The sequence below is a fragment of the Perognathus longimembris genome, chromosome 1 (genome assembly GCF_023159225.1).
Source record: "Perognathus longimembris pacificus isolate PPM17 chromosome 1, ASM2315922v1, whole genome shotgun sequence".
NCBI lineage: Eukaryota > Metazoa > Chordata > Mammalia > Rodentia > Heteromyidae > Perognathus > Perognathus longimembris.
The window spans coordinates 53,811,674-53,827,693 of NC_063161.1; the positions used below are offsets into that span (position 1 = coordinate 53,811,674).

General features: G+C 40.6%; 1 protein-coding gene across 7 annotated transcripts in view; it reads right to left on the minus strand.

Moving 5' to 3' along the window:
* Larp4 (La ribonucleoprotein 4) overlaps positions 1 to 16,020 on the minus strand; it is a 150,564-nt gene that overhangs the window by 30,519 nt on the left and 104,025 nt on the right. For 5 of the 7 annotated variants that reach the window (XM_048364421.1, XM_048364413.1, XM_048364438.1 and 2 more), the window contains 2 exons: positions 2,905 to 3,052; positions 1,481 to 1,636 (listed from right to left, as the gene is read on the minus strand). In XM_048364421.1, the coding sequence (XP_048220378.1) occupies positions 1,481 to 1,636; positions 2,905 to 3,052 (304 nt within the window). The remainder of the gene's footprint in view (positions 1 to 1,480; positions 1,637 to 2,904; positions 3,053 to 16,020) is intronic. The other 2 variants (XM_048364429.1, XM_048364404.1) reach the window with 1 other exon arrangement.

The following is a 16,020-nucleotide window of genomic DNA, read 5'->3' on the forward strand; positions in this document are numbered from 1 at the left end:
AAAACATTCTTTCGTGGATCAAGTGTTAGAATGTCAGCTTTGAGGGGGGAAAATAAGGCTGAATGAAGCCAGGGAACCAGTGGTTCACACCTACTACTGAGGATGCTGAGGTATGAGGATCACAGTCTGAAGCCAGCCAAGGCAGGAAAGTCTGTGAGATTCTTCAAAACTCTTCACAGTCCTAGAGCACTAGCTTTGAGCAAAAGAGCTCAGGGACAATGTCCAGGTCCAGAGTTCAAGCCCCATGACCAACAACAACAACAACAACAAAAGGTGAATGAGAGCTCAAGAACTTGAGTTCAAGTCCCAGTACAAGCATCAAAATAACTTACAAACTTCATTTGGAGGGCTGGGGATATGGCCTAGTGGCAAGAGTGCTTGCCTCATATACATGAGGCCCTCGGTTCAATTCCCCAGCACCATATATACAGAAAATGGCCAGAAGTGGCGCTGTGGCTCAAGTGGCAGAGTGCTAGCCTTGAGCAAAAAGAAGCCAGGGACAGTGCTCAGGCCCTGAGTCCAAGCCCCAGGACTAACAAAAAAAAAAACTTCATTTGGGTTTTAGAGTACTTTTTTTTTCTTTTGGTGCCCTTCCTTGGACTTGAACTCAAGGCCTGGGTGCTGGCTGTCCCTGTGTTTTGTGTTCAAGGCTAGCAGTCTGCTACTTGAGCCAAAGCTCTACTTCAGGCTTTGTGGTGCTGGAGATAAAAATTTTCATGGACACTTCTGCCCAGGCTGGCTTCAAACTGCAATCCTCAAATCTCAGCCTCTTGAGTAGCTAGGATTGTAGGGATGACCCAGTGGCACCTGGCTCAAGTATCGGTAAAAGTTTATTTTTGTGCCAGTTCTGGGGCTTGAACTCTGGGTTTAGGTACTGTGCCTGAGCTTCATTTGCTCAAGGCTAGTGCTCAATCCCTTGAGCCACACAGCTCCACTCTTGGCTTTTTTGGTAGTTTAGTAGCAACTAAAAAGAGTCTCTACTAGCCAGGTGCAGGTGGCTCACGCCTGTAATCCTAACTACTCAAGAGGCTGAGATCTGAGAATAAAGGTTCAAAGCCAGCCCAAGCAGAAAAATCTGAGAGATTCTTATCTCCAATTAGCCACCAGAAAATGGGAAGGGATACTGTGTGTGGTGTAATGGTAGAACACTAGCCTTGGGAAAAGAGCTCAGAGAGAACACCCAGGCCCCAAGTTCAAGCCCTACTACCAACAACAAACACAAAATCTCCACTAAACATTCCTGCCAGAGCTGGTTTCAAACTGTGATCCCCAGATCTCAGCTTCCTGAGTAGCTAGGATTACACATACAAGCCACAGGTGCCTGGCTGACAAAAGCACTTTTAAACAACACCTAACATTCTATTAACATAAGCTTCTTTCTGTAGAAGAAAACAAACTGATCAATGCCACATGTTTAACAACGATATGGGGTGGTTAAGCTAGTGAATTCTCAGTTTATTAGTAAAACTACAAAGGTTACCAGAAATCTCATATATTTGATAACTCAGATCTTCAGGTCCTAAAATCATTCCATCAGTTGATTCTTCAATGCCTGTAGTATTCCTTGCAGTTTCACAAGATGAAGAATACATTACTTCATATTCCTTACACATATTCTCTGAAAGCTCTGAATTACCTGCATTAAACGAAAGATATACTAAATGAGTAAGAGCTAGATAGATCCTATCTTAGGAACTCTGGGGAATAGATCTTCAATAAAGATTTAAAAGAATTATACTAGTTGAGATGACCACATAGTCTTAAGTAATACTTATTTCTCCAGAAAAGATAGGCTTTACCATTATGGGTAAGCTAAAATGATGAACAATAACTGAAACTTACATAGCACTCTCTATGTATCAATACTATTCCATATACTTTATTTGCTTAATTTTGTGAAAATCCTTTACTATAGGCAATTACTACTTCTAATTTGCAAATAAGAGTAAACAAATACAGAAGTCACTTTGTCTAAGGTCAAATAGTAAATAAGACTCAATGATGACAAATCAAAATTAATTTATAAATAATAAACTATAAATGACAAATATAAATAGGTTAGATACCAGACCTAAAGAACAGATCCTACTTGGAATTAGTGACAATTCATTGGGTATAAGTAAGAACTGTATGTAAACTATAAGCTAAACACATACATTTTTACCAAATGAGGTAATTTGGACCTGGAATATTCCTCAAAGACTCAAATGATGAAAGCGTGGTCTCCAATGAAGCAATGTTCAGATGGGGGGAAATAACTGGATCATGAGGACTCTCACCTTAACAATGTATTAATCTAACTGATGGATTCCTAATTTAAGGAACCATTTGGAAGTGATAAAAACAAGGGAAGTGGAACTGAGTTGAAGCAAGTGATCTCTAGCTCTGTCATCTTTTTCTCCTCCAAAGTCCCATGAAGTTAGAGGCTCTTCTCCACAGTAAGCTCCCCATGATGATGTTTAACCTCAGCAAAGACCCAAAGCAACAGGGTCAAGTGATCATGAATGGAAAACTGAACTAAATCTTTCCTTCTTAAAATTGATTTTTCTCAGGTATTTTTTCTTTCTTTCTTTCTTTCTTTTTTTTTTTTTGCCAGTCCTGGGGCCTTGGACTCAGGGCCTGAGCACTGTCCCTGGCTTCTTCCCGCTCAAGGCTAGCACTCTGCCACCTGAGCCACAGCGCCCCTTCTGGCCGTTTTCCATATATGTGGTGCTGAGGAATCGAAATGAGAGCTTCATGTGTAGGAGGCAAGCGCTCTTGCCACTAGGCCATGTTCCCAGCCCTCAGGTATTTTTTCTACAATGACAAAAAGCTGATCAACAGGATAAAATAATTTAAAAAATTTATCTCAAAGCTCTGTATTAACTAAAAATGGACTTTTGTGCTGAAATATTTAGTGCTTACCCTCAGGAAGCGATCCTGATGTTGCTGCGGTTTCATGCCAAGAGCTTTCAGTTCCATGAGTCACGGGAGTGGCATCAGGATTTCCTGGAGGAACTTCTTGCCATACTTTGGCATTAGGATTTAAACCAGTCCCTTTAGATGTTACCTGCTAAAAAATCAAAGGCTCTATTTGTAAATTTTAAAACTGAGTTAAAATAATAAATTTAGAAAAAATACTTAAATGTAAAAATAAATCAAGTAATTTAATATTAGTAAGTATTAGCAAATATTACCTTTTTGTTTAATTCTGATCAGTTTGGAAATAGAAAAATCTTTACATTAATAAATATCTGCATGAATCTCTATAAGATACTATACTACTTAAAGATTACTTTATCCTTACCTACCTGAAAATAGCACCAAAAATTTTCAAACTATTCATTTTTGAGATATTAGTGTTTGTTAGTCTAAAGCAGCTTTTTATTATTTATAGCAATTTCACAGAATACATTGCTTTAATTGCCAGCAAAGTTGTAACACAATACTCTAAGTTTTAGGAATCTTATCACTGGAAATTTTACTCCAAGTCAAAAACAGGGATCTTTCTCTTTTTGATCTATTCTAAAAATGGATACTCCACATTATGTCTACTATAAAGTATTTCCATTTACAATAACATTTTGGATATATTATCTAATCACAGGCACAGAGGTGAGAGCAGAAATTAATCATGAAGACTTGGGAGGAAAGAATAGGAAAAGATAAAACACTGGAGAGAGGAACTGAGGAAAGAATAGAGTGCACAAATGCTTTTCTTCCCTCACTAGGGGAAAACAACAGAGTACTCTATTTTCAAAGTTACTCTTTTTTTTTTTTGGCCAGTCCTGGACCTTGGACTCAGGGCCTGAGCACCATCCCTGGCTTCTTCCCGCTCAAGGCTAGCACTCTGCCACTTGAGCCACAGCGCCCCTTCTGGCCGTTTTCCATATATGTGGTACTGGGGAATCACCGAGAGCTTCATGTGTAGGAGGCAAGCACTCTTGCCAATAGGCCATATTCCCAGCCCCTCAAAGTTACTCTTGACTGTCTTCTCAACTCCAGACCCTTTCAATGGATGGTTGGCCCCAGAATATGAATCCAATGGACAGAAAACTAGTTAACTAATGTTTAGGACCTGCAAATGTTCGAAATTAAGGCTGACACTGAAAAAATTTAAAAACAACTGTCACACACTGAAATATTAGGAAATTGTTATAATGCCCTACCCAGAAGAAGTTCTTGCCACGGACCAACCATTAGGGTATTACCAATACCCCAAAATGCCCAACACCTGCAAAATTCAGGGTGAGTAAACCTACAGATTCTCAAAGTTACTGAATTAATAAGACTCAGCTTCTAGCCAGGCACCAGTGGCTTATGATTATAATCCTATCTACTCATGAAGCTGAGATCTGGATAATCAAGGTTCAAGCCAGCTAGGACAGAAAAGATGTGAGGGGCTGGGAATATGGCCTAGTGGCAAGAGTGCTTGCCTTGCATACATGAAGCCCTGGGTTCGATTCCCCAGCACCACATATGTAGAAAAGGCCAGAAGTGGTACTGTGGCTCAAGAGGTAGAGTGCTAGCCTTGAGCAAAAAGAAGCCAGGGACAGTGCTCAGGCCCTGAGTTCAAGGGCCAGGACTGGCAAAAAAAAAAAAAAAAAAAGGTATGTGAGACTATTTCCAATTAACCAGTAAAATGTTAGACTATAGGTATGACCTCAAGTGGTAGAGCACTAGCTATGTGCAGAAAAAGCCACGATGAGAGTGTGAGGCCCTGAGCTCAAGTCCTAGTAACAACACATATTCACACACACACACACACAAACACATTACAGCTCTGGGTCACCAATGATCAATAGATGTCATGGTTAACCCCAGTTTTACCATCTTCCATCTCTGGATAGGCACTTCATGATTTACTTTGTTTTTGCTGGTCCTAGGGCTTGAATTCTCCACCACTTCCAGTTTTTTGTTGGCTTTTTTTTTTTGGGGGGGGGGGGATAGCTTATTGGAGATAAAAGAGTCACATGGATCCCTGCCCAGGCTGCTTTTTGAAAGGTGATCCTCTCAGATCTCAGCCTCAATAGCTAGGATTACAGGCATGAATCACTGGTACCTGGTCACTTTCTAATTTTTTTTTTTTTTTTTTTTTTTTAGATTTTAGGGCTGGAAATGTGGTAGAGTGTTTACCTAGCATTCATGAAGCCCTGGATTTGATTCCTCAGTACCACATAAACAGAAAAGGCCAGAAGCAGTGCTGTGGCTCAAGTAGTACAGTGCTAGCTAGCCTTGAGCAAAATAAGCTCAGGGACAGTATCCAAGCCTGAGTTCAAGCCCTAGGACTGTCCCCCCAAAGAAGGAAGGAAGGAAGGATGGAAGGGAGGGAGGGAGGGAGGGAAGGAAGGAAGAAAAGTAAATGAAAGAAAAGGAAAACAACCTTTTTCTTTTGCCAGACCTGTGGCTTGAACTCAGGGACTGAGCACTGTCCCTGGCTTCCTTTTGCTCAAGGCTAGCACTCTACCACTTGAGCCACAGCACCACTTCCAGCCTTTTCTGTTTATCTGGTACGGAGGAATTAAATTCAGGGCTTCATGAATGCTAGGCAAGCACTCTAACACTAAGCCACATTCCCAGCCCTTTGGTTGTTTTCTTATTATTAACTTAAAAGTTCTCTTTTTAAAAAATTAAAAAGAATATTTTAACCAACATTTTCAGCCAAGGTCCCAACAAAGGATCTTATACAGCCAGGAGTAAAAACAAAATCATGTAATTTGCAGAAAAATGGTGGATTAGAGAACATCAGAGAACATAGAAAACAAGACAAGCCCAAAAGCCAAGTATTATTTTTGTTTTGGGGATTTTTTTTTTCTGGTCCTGGGGCTTGAACTCAGGGCCTGGATGCTATCCTTGAGCCTCTTTGTACTCAAGGCTAGCACTCTACCACTTGAGCCACAGTACTACTTCTAGTTTGTTCTGAGTAGTTCATTGGAGATAAAAGTCTCCTGGACTTTTCTGTCCAGGCTTGCTTCAAACCAGATCTCAGCCTCCTGACTAGCTAAGATTATAGTAGTAAGCCTGTGCTAAATATTGCTTATTTTTGTTCGTTTGCAAAAGCTCGATAGACATTAAAGCTATACAAATTCATGGACTATACACACATACACATATGTGAGTATGTGGGGGGGTATATACAGAAAGAGGAACATAATTCTTACTATGAGACTAGAGGATGAGAGGGAAGGAAAAGGGAAAAAGTAAGATAGAGGGTAAATAATTTTGAAATATATTGCAACTACGTATAAAGATGGCATAAGGAATCCCAATGGAAGTTGTTGATCAATAGTAGATTAGGGGGCTGGGAAAAAGAAAACAGACTAGGTGATTCTGAAATATATATTGCTCTGAAATACCATGGTGAAATTCTTTGGTATAATTAGACACTAATTGAATGACAGGAAAGTAAAGCAAGCTTGGTATAGAGGGGTATTAGTAGGAGAGGGAAGGGCTAAGAGGGTAAAAAGGATGAATACAGTCCAAGCAGCTTATTTGCATGTATTGAAGACTGAACAATGAAACCAGTTGAAATTGTTTCAAGAAGTGGTGAGTGAGTGTTGGAGTAAGGTTGAGTAAGGTTCATCAGGATACATTGTATTTATGTATGGAACATTACAATAAAACTCCCTTTTGTACAACTAAGGCTGTAACATAATTACCTTCTATCAGACCTCACCCCTTAAATGGTTTGCCATATCTCAACTATGTCACACTGGAGACATGTTTCTAGTTAGCAAACTTTTGTGGGACAAATCACATCCAAACCATAGCACCAAAACACCCCACATATGGGGGGATGACCTTAAGAGCCTAAAGCTGACACTTCCAGCCACACCTTCCAAGGCTCTTTGCTTTAGTTATTTTTCAGATAAGGTTCTCTCACTTTTTTGCCTAGATTGACCTCAGACCATGATTCAGGCCTTGATGATGACTTTTGTATACCTAGGCTAAAAAACTAGGATCCTAGGGAATCACCAAACTTGGCTTGTCCTAATGTACTATCCTAAAGTTAAATTAAAGAGTAATCCTAACAACTGAGAGGCATCTGGGGGGAAGGGAGGAGTTAACTTTTCTATCTCAAAAGTTATGTTGATAGTAGCTAATTATCAACAGCTTCCTCATCATTAAAAGCATTATACCTATTTTATCAAATTTCTTAAGCTTTCATTTGTTTCATGCACTGCTCTCTACTTTATTTGTACTCTATCTTGTTAACATTGTATTATAGTTCCAGGGGCTGGGAATATGGCCTAGTGCTAAAGTGCTCGCCTTGTATTATAGTCCAGGTATGCAAGACATTATTTGTAATTAGGCAACTGTCTCAAGAAAGGCAGAGCAGCTAGGTCTTTGTATTTAGCTACTACTGTAAATCAGACAGACTAGACCCTTCAATGTCTGTGTGCATCAAATTGCCTATAGTATACAAAAAAAGAATATTTGGCAATCACATCATTCTGTTGGGCAAGAAAAAATATTACATGGAATTCAAAAGCCTTTTTTTCATGTGGTGTAAATTTAAAATTACAATGCTTGGTTTTTTGTTTCAGGGCAGTTATAAATACTGTGTGTGTGTGTGTGTGTGTGTGTGTGTCTGTGTGTGTGTGTGTTTTCAGTGCTGTCAGCAATATGGGGGGGAGTGTTTCAGGGCTGTTAGAAATACCATGTGTGTGTGCACACACATGTGTGCCAATCCTGGGGTTTGAACTTAGGGCTAGGGCACTGTCCCTGAGCTTTTGTGCTTAAGGCTAGTCCTTTACCACTTTGAGCCACAGCTCCATTTCTGGTTTTTGGTAGTTAACTAGAGATCAGAGTCTTATTTTCCTGCCCAGGCTGACTCTGAACCACATTTCTCAGATCTCAGCCTCCTGAGTAATTAGGATTACAAGTGTGAACCAACAATGCTTGAATGTAGCAAGATTTTGACTTAAGAAATAATTCAAAAGTCCCTTATTTCATAATTAGGACAGGAAAAAAACCAACTAGTTTTTTGTTATTAATTTTTGTTTGGTTTGGTTTTGTGCTGGTCCTGGTGCTTGAACTCACAGCCTGGATGCTGCTTCTGAGCTTTTATTCCTCAAAGCCAGTGCTCTACCACTTGAGCCACAGCCTCACTTATGGCACTTTGGGTGGTCAATGGGGCTAAGAGTCTCACCCACTTTTCTGCCTGGGCTGGCTTCAACCTCTATTCTTAGATCTCAAATTAACCACCCACAATTCATAAGTGAAGTTGTGGCTGGAGTGGTAGAGTGCTAGCCTTTAGCAAAACAGCTCAGGTCAGTATCCAGACCTTGAATTCAAGCCCTAGAACTCTAGGTAAGCCCCCCCACCCCGCCACAATCCTATACTGCTGGGAGCCAGCCATGGTGGTGCATGCCTTTGATTCCAGTGTTCAAGTGCAGAGTTAGGATTGTAGTTTGAGGCTAGTGTTGCCTATGTAGTAAGGCCCTGTCTCAAACAACAACAAACAAAAATCAAAGAAATAAAAACAAAAACTTCCAAAAAAGACCCTCTACAGTGGGGTGCTGGTGGCTCATAACAGTAATCCTAGCTACTTAAGAGGCTGAGATCTGAGGATCACCGTTCAAAGCCAGCCCAAGTAGGAAAGCCTGTGAGATTGTTATCTCCAATAAACTACTCAGAAAAAGCCAGAAGTGGTGCTGTGGCTCAAGTGGTAGAGTGCTAGTCTTGAGCACAGAGGCTCAGGAACAGTGCCCAGGCCCTGAGTTCAAGCCTCAATATCGGGAGGAGGGGGGACTCTACAGTTATGGAAGAATGAATCTGGAAGATCTGGAATTTGAAGTCCATTAGACTGTTTATAAATAAATATAAATAGATAAATTTAATTAAATACTTGACAAAAATGTCTAAACTATAGCTAAATTAATAGATGAACCACTCAGCAATGTTTATCATTCCCAGGTAAGCAAGGACAGGTCTGATTTATGCAAAATTCTAATCAGATAAGAAAGGGAAAAAAAGGGGGACTGGGAATGTGGTTTAGTGATAGAGTGCTTGCCTAGCATGCATGAAGTCCTGGGTATGATTCCTCAGTACCACATAAACAGAAAATGCTGGAAGTAAGCGCTGTGGGTCAAGTGGTTGAGTGTTGGTCTTGAGCAAAAAGAAGCTCAGGGACAGTGCCTAGGCCCTGGGTTCAAGCCCCAGGACTGGCAAAGAATAACAAGGGGGAGGAGGGGGAGGGGGAGGAGGAGAAGAAGGAGGAGAGGAGAGAAAAAATAACTGGGCACTGGTGGCTCACATCTTAATCCTAGCTATCTAGAAGGCTGGTATCTGAAGACTGAGCAGTTCGAAGCCTGCCTGGACAGGAAAATTTAAGAGACTCTTATCTCCAATTAACTACTCCCCCCCCCCACCAAAAAAAGCCAGTAGTGGAGCTGTGACTCAAGTTGTAGTGGTAGTGGGAGGGGGGAACATTCAGGACAGCATCCAGGTCTTGAGACCAATCACTAGGAAAGTCACAAAAATAAATTAAACAAATAGATAACAAATTCTTGTTGGCATGGTATTGTTCTGTTCTGAAGGATGGCTTTTGCAGTATTGGGGTTTGAACTCAGGGCCTCAAGCTTGCTAGGCAGATAACCTATCACTTGAGCCACACCTCTAGCCTTTCTTATACTGTATACTTTTGAGACAGGGTCTATCTTCTTTTCTAGGCATAAGCCTAGATCTCGATCCTATTTTTAAATTCCACCATAGCTGGATAACAGGTGTGCACCACCATTCTCCAGTTGGGATGGATGGGGTCCCCTGAACTTTTCTGCCTGACTGAGACTGACAAAGAACCTTGATTTCCCCATCTCAGCTTCCTTGAAACTAGGATGACAGGTATACACCACCATACCCAGCTGGTGACTGAGAAGGGAGAAGGGGTCTTGTGAACTCTTCTGCAAAGTCCCTGGGTGGGAAGGTCTGAGGTCTGAGGCCTGATCAGAACTAAACTGAGAGACCCTACCTTTAACTAAAGTAACAAGGACTAAGAGAGTGGGCCTTAAGTGGCAAAGCCCTTGCCTGCAAATGTAGAACCCCGGATTCAAACTCCAGCTAAAAAACAAAACAAAAATCACATTGTATACAATGGAGATAAGGACACTTTTCATATGTATACATAGAAGCTGAAGCTCATATATAATGCTTATGCTTTTAAATGTTTTGCCCTGCTAAACCTCTTAATGACTCTGAGACAGACAGGAATATTCTTAGTATATATTAGTATTGTCCTCAATTTACAAATAAGGAAACTAAGAAACAGGTTAAACAACTTGCCTACAGGTACATAACCGGAAGGTGACCCAGTCAAAGCAGGAACCTAGCCTGGCCTCAAAGTCTATTTTTCATTTACAGATGGTATGATTACATAGCCCAGGCTGGTCTCTCAAACTCCTGAGCTCAAACAATTCACCTGCTTTAGCCTCCCAAGACTACAGTGCTTACCCCTCATGCCGGGCTTAAGAGTCTGAGTTGGTTTTTTGTGCTTTTTGTTGTTGTTGTTGTTTGTGTGTGTGTGTGTGTGTGTGTGTGTGTGTGTGTGTGTGTGTGAGGCAGTACTGGGGTTTGAACTCAGGGCCTCCCACAGGCTAGGCAAGCATTCTATCACTGAATTACAACATCAGGATTTTTTACCTCTTTGAAGTAAAAAGACAAAATCTCACACTGAATTAATCAGGCAAGGCTCAAACTTGCAACCCTCCTCCACCTCCAAAATAACTGGAATTACAAGCATGAGACACTGTGGCCAAATAGTATGAGTGAGGAGAGGGGGGAAGGGGGAGACACAGAGAGGGAGAGGGGAAGAGAGGAAGGGGGGGAAAGCGAGAGAGAGGTGGCTAGAGGGAGAACAATTTTTGTCAGTGCGAAGGTTGAATGCAGGGCCTCATGCTTGCTAGGTAGTTGCTCCACCACACTTTCAGTCCATATTTTGCTCTTCTGTACATCCTCAAGTATTCCTATTATGTCATATACTAAATTTCTGCCTTCCTATTGTTTCCTTTCCACAACTCAAAAGACTAGAATCTTGTTTTCCTTGCCATGCTCCAATGCAACTTTTCCATTCTATAAGCTTAATTTCCTCCAGTCAATTCAATAACAATTTTATTTATTTATTTATTGCCAGTCCTGGGCCTTGGACTCAGGGCCTGAGCACTGTCCCTGGCTTCTTTTTGCTCAAGGCTAGCACTCTGCCACTTGAGCCACAGCGCCACTTCTGGTCGTTTTCTATATATGTGGTGCTGGGGAATCAAACCCAGGGCTTCATGTATATGAGACGAGCACTGTACCACTAGGCCATATTCCCAGTCCCACTTTTCCTTTTTTTGAAGAAAAAAATAAAATTCTTGCCAATAAGCACATAGTGAACCACTGATCTCATGGAAATTTACCATACAAACTAGAGCATTTGGGCCATTTGTAGTGGCATACATCTGTAATCCCAGTTACTTAGGATGCAGAGATTGAAGGGTTATAGTTCCAGGCCACCATGGGCAAAAAGTTATCAAGATACTATCTCAACAACAAGCTTGGTATGATGTGCCTGCTACTTGGAAGGCATAGACAGGAGAGGAGATCATGGTCCAAGGTCAGACCAAAGCAAAACACCAAACTCCATCCAATAAATAATTAAAGAAAAAAAGGTCTGGGAGTATGGCTTAGGTATTATTAGAGCACCTACGTAGCAAGCACAAGGTCCTGAATTCAAGCTGTTGTACTGTGTCCCAATTCCATTTTGAGAATGATATAGAATGAGATATCTGTCCTAGTTAATAAGTATAAACTATAATCACTGAGGACAAAATGGGATGAAGTATAGTCATCTATCTGTTTATCATATGTGCTACACAAACTTTCCATTGCTCCTGACTTTCCTACTCTGACAAGAAAATCCTAATCCCAACAGAGTTAAATTCCTCACCTCTGTAGTATAGCTTTAAGCTTGAGCTCATACTCAACCCCTAGTAATATTCATTCATGGTTTTTTGTTGTTGTTCTTGTTGTTGTTGTTTTGCCAGTCGTGGGGCTTGGACTCAGGGCCTGAGCACTGTCCCCGGCTTCTTTTTGCTCAAGGCTTAGCACTCGGCCACTTGAGCCACAGCGCCACTTCTGGCCTTTTCTATATATGTGGTGCTGAGGAATCAAACCCAGGGCTTCATGTATATGAGGCAAGCACTCTTGCCACTAGGCCATATTCCCAGCCCTCATTCATGTATTTTTGTCCTTGTTTTAAAGCCAACCACCTGCTGGGCGCTGAGGGCTCACACATAAAATCCTAGCTTCTCAGGAGGCTGAGAACTGATGATCATAGTTTGAAGCCAGACCAGGAAGGAAAAAGTCTGTGACTCTTATCTCTAATAAACAACCAAATAGCAGGAAGTAGAGCTATGGCTCAATAACCAACCTTGAGCAAAAAAGCTAAGGGACAGAACCTAGGCCCTGAGTTCAAGCCCCAGAACACACACATTTAAAAAGTAAGAAAAACAAGCATAGCCAGCCAGGCACTGGTAGCTCATGTTCAGGAGGCTGAGATCTAGGATCATGGTTTGAAACCAACCAAGCAGAAAGTCCATGAAACTATTATCTCCAATTAACCAGCAAAAACAAACAAACAAAAAACCAGAATCTCACGTGGTAAAATGCCAGCCTTGAGCAAAAAAGTCAAATAAAAGCATAAGACCCAAGTTCAAGCCCCAGTACAGGCAACACAAACACACACACACCCACACACACACACCCATAATAAATGAAGCCAATCATTTATAAAGGGATATTCTATGAACCAAAGATTGGTCCAAATAGTCTGACAAAGGAACAGTCAAGAAAGGAAAAATGAATATGTTATAACTTAACATTCTTCTTACATTTCCATTAGCAAAAAAATTTCAAGACTACAGAGAACCACCTGCACTTTTTCAATTATATTCATTTAAATATTACTTCCGGCTTTTTCTGTTTATGTGGTACTGAAGAATCAAACCCAGGGCTTCATGCATGCTAGGTGAACACTCTACCACTAAGCCACATAAGCCACATCCCAAGCCCTGCAATCTTCATTTAAGAAAAAAAAAAAAAAAAGATTTTTCTCAACCAAAAGCATACTATATTTTTTGTTTTTATTATGTTTTGCAACAGCCCAAACTGCTTAGGCAGCCCAGGATGACCTCAAACTCATTATCCTTCTACTTCAACTTTCCCAAGTACAGGCATATACCATTATACCCAGCTGAAAGTATGTCCTTCTACCACTTAAAAAATAATATAAAGCAATTAGCTATTATGGTTCGTTTTCCCAAAAAACAAGACTTAGTGAAGAGACTGAGATTAGTGAAAAAGCTGAAATTAAAGCACAAGTTAGAAAGTGGAGCTATAGCTCAAGTAGTAGAGTACCAGCCTTAATCAAAATTACCAAGTCAGAGCCAGAGGCCCTTAATTAAAGCGCCTGTACTAACCTCAAAAACAGGGCTGGGAATATGTCCTAGTGGTAAAGTGCTCACCTCGTATACATGAAGCCCTGGGTTTGATTCCTCAGCACCACATATATAGAAAAAAGCCAGAAGTGGCGCTGTGGCTCAAGTGGTAGAGTGCTAGCATTGAGCAAAAAGAAGCCAGGGACAGTGCTCAGGCCCTGAGTCCACGCCCCAGGACTCACAACAAAAACAAAAACAAAACAAAACACACCTGCAAAAGTTTCATCAATGGAATCTCTTTCATCAATGGTATCTCACAAGTTTTTTTCTGTTGTGTTTTTTTTTTTTTTGCAATTATCAATATGCTACGATGGGGTTCAAAAACTTTCCAGAACCATATGCCATATAAAACATGAATTTCAGAGGACTTTGGAAGGCAACAACTTACATGTTACTAATTTATACCTACAATACAGCTGTGAAGATTAAACAATAGCATAATGATGCCCACAATCAGATTGTATTATAAGACATAATAGAAAAACTCCACAAATAAAACTGTGTCAGAAGACAGACAGCAACAAATTATAGACAGGATCTTGATGTTCACAAGTTTTGTCACCTGCCTCAAGCCATACAATGAACATCTGAATCAATTATTCCCAAACCCTTACAGAAAATAAAAATAGCATCCACAAAACATTTACAGTATTTTCAAGATTGGAAGCCTGCCTTAAGCAAGTGCTGAATTTCAAAGAAAACATAACATGGACACAGATGCTCAGCAGTAGGGCAGGGCACTTGCCTAGCATGTAGGAGACCCTGGGCTACCCTCAACATCTCCCACCCCTCCCCCCCCACAAAAGTAAACCACAGATCATATGAATTATTTTTTAAGAAGATATTTAATGGGGGAGAATAAAAGGAATGACACTTACCAAGAAAGTGTACTTATAACCCAACTTATAGAATTTCAAGCCCTTTTTTGTTCAACTATATTGTTTATATATACACACACTCTAGTATAGCCAACAAGTCATTTTCCATTTGCACTTAAGCATATCCAAAGAGAAAGTAAGAATTCTTTTCTGTAACTTCACATTTTACAGCATTCCTCAACTTGTACTCTTCTATAATACATGCTCAAACTCCATTTCTAACTACAAGGTAAAAATTATATTTTATACTCCAAGGTAATTAACCCAAATTACATATTTGAAATGTCCATGCCTATTATCAAAGATTACTTTTATTAGTTGGGAATATGAAGCTATCAGTCCAAATAAACACAAATTATCAAATACAAAGTTAAATATTAATGTCTCTACTATTTTACATACTATAATTTGAAATACCATGTGAACATATTCATGCTTACTTCTGGGAATTTCATTCCACTTTTTGTACTTTTTTTCAACTTATTTTCAATCTATTACAACTACTATTTAACAAAATTTTTACTGAATTTTAAATTGTGTATCTATCTCAATAAATATTCCAAAATCAAACTGTTCAAAAACTATTCACATTTACTTACTCATTAACTTTAACTTCCCTTGGCAAATATCTCACAGTTTACAGAAGCTTGAAGTAAACAGCTCAGTGGCACAGCTCTGGCTTAGCACATGCAAGACACTGAGTTTGATCCCCAGCACCACAAAAATAAAAACTTTACAATTTGTTCATGCATTTTCTTCCTCTAAATATTTCTTAAAATTACTATTCAGCGGCGCCGTGGTCCCAGCTCCCGAGTCTGGGCTGCGGCCCTTGCCGGGCCAGCCTGCTTTTTACGATTTAGGTTCCAGCTCCGAGTCTGGGCCGTGACCCTGGCCGGTCAATATACTTTTTACTTCCCCAACAAATCCATCTTTTTACTTGAGACTGTCTCTGCATGGTGGACACTTGGAGTGATGGGGGATTTCCCCCACCCTCGGACTCAGTTACATTGTGGGCCCCTCCTTGGGGGGATCCCCATTACATTTGGTGCATGGGCCAAGAAGAGTCCTTAACCACCTTTTTTGGGGAAGACGCCTGGGTGAAGAAAACTCTGGAAGTGTAGGAAGACATGGAACACGCGGCCTCTGCCGGTATCCGAGTTCCAAACAGCCTCCCCAGGCCACCTGGGATCAGGAGGACCGATGGGAACAGAGAGAGGCTTCAAGTAACCATTTTCTTCCAACTGAAGGTGAACATTGGAAACCTTGTGGTAAACATGAATGATTTGACTGGAATTTCTAAAACTGCCCCTTGGGAGGTAGTAAGAATTGGAAAAGTTTTTTTTAAATGGTTAAAAAAAACCTTATTTATCTGAAAAAAAATTACTATTCAGCAACTTCTAAAAACTATAAACCAAGTTAGTAGAAAATGTGAAGGATTATAGTTGGGATAAAAGGTATAGTACTACCATTTATTTATTTAAGATTACCTAGCTAGGGCTGGGAATATGGCCTAGTGGCAAGAGAGCTCACCTCGTATACATGAAGCCCTGGGTTCTATTCTCCAGCACCACATATATAGAAAACCGCCAGAAGTGGCACTGTGGCTCAAGTGGCAGAGTGCTAGCCTTGAGCAAAAAGAAGCCAGAGACAGTGCTCAGGCCCTGAGTCCAAGCCCCAGGACTGGCCAA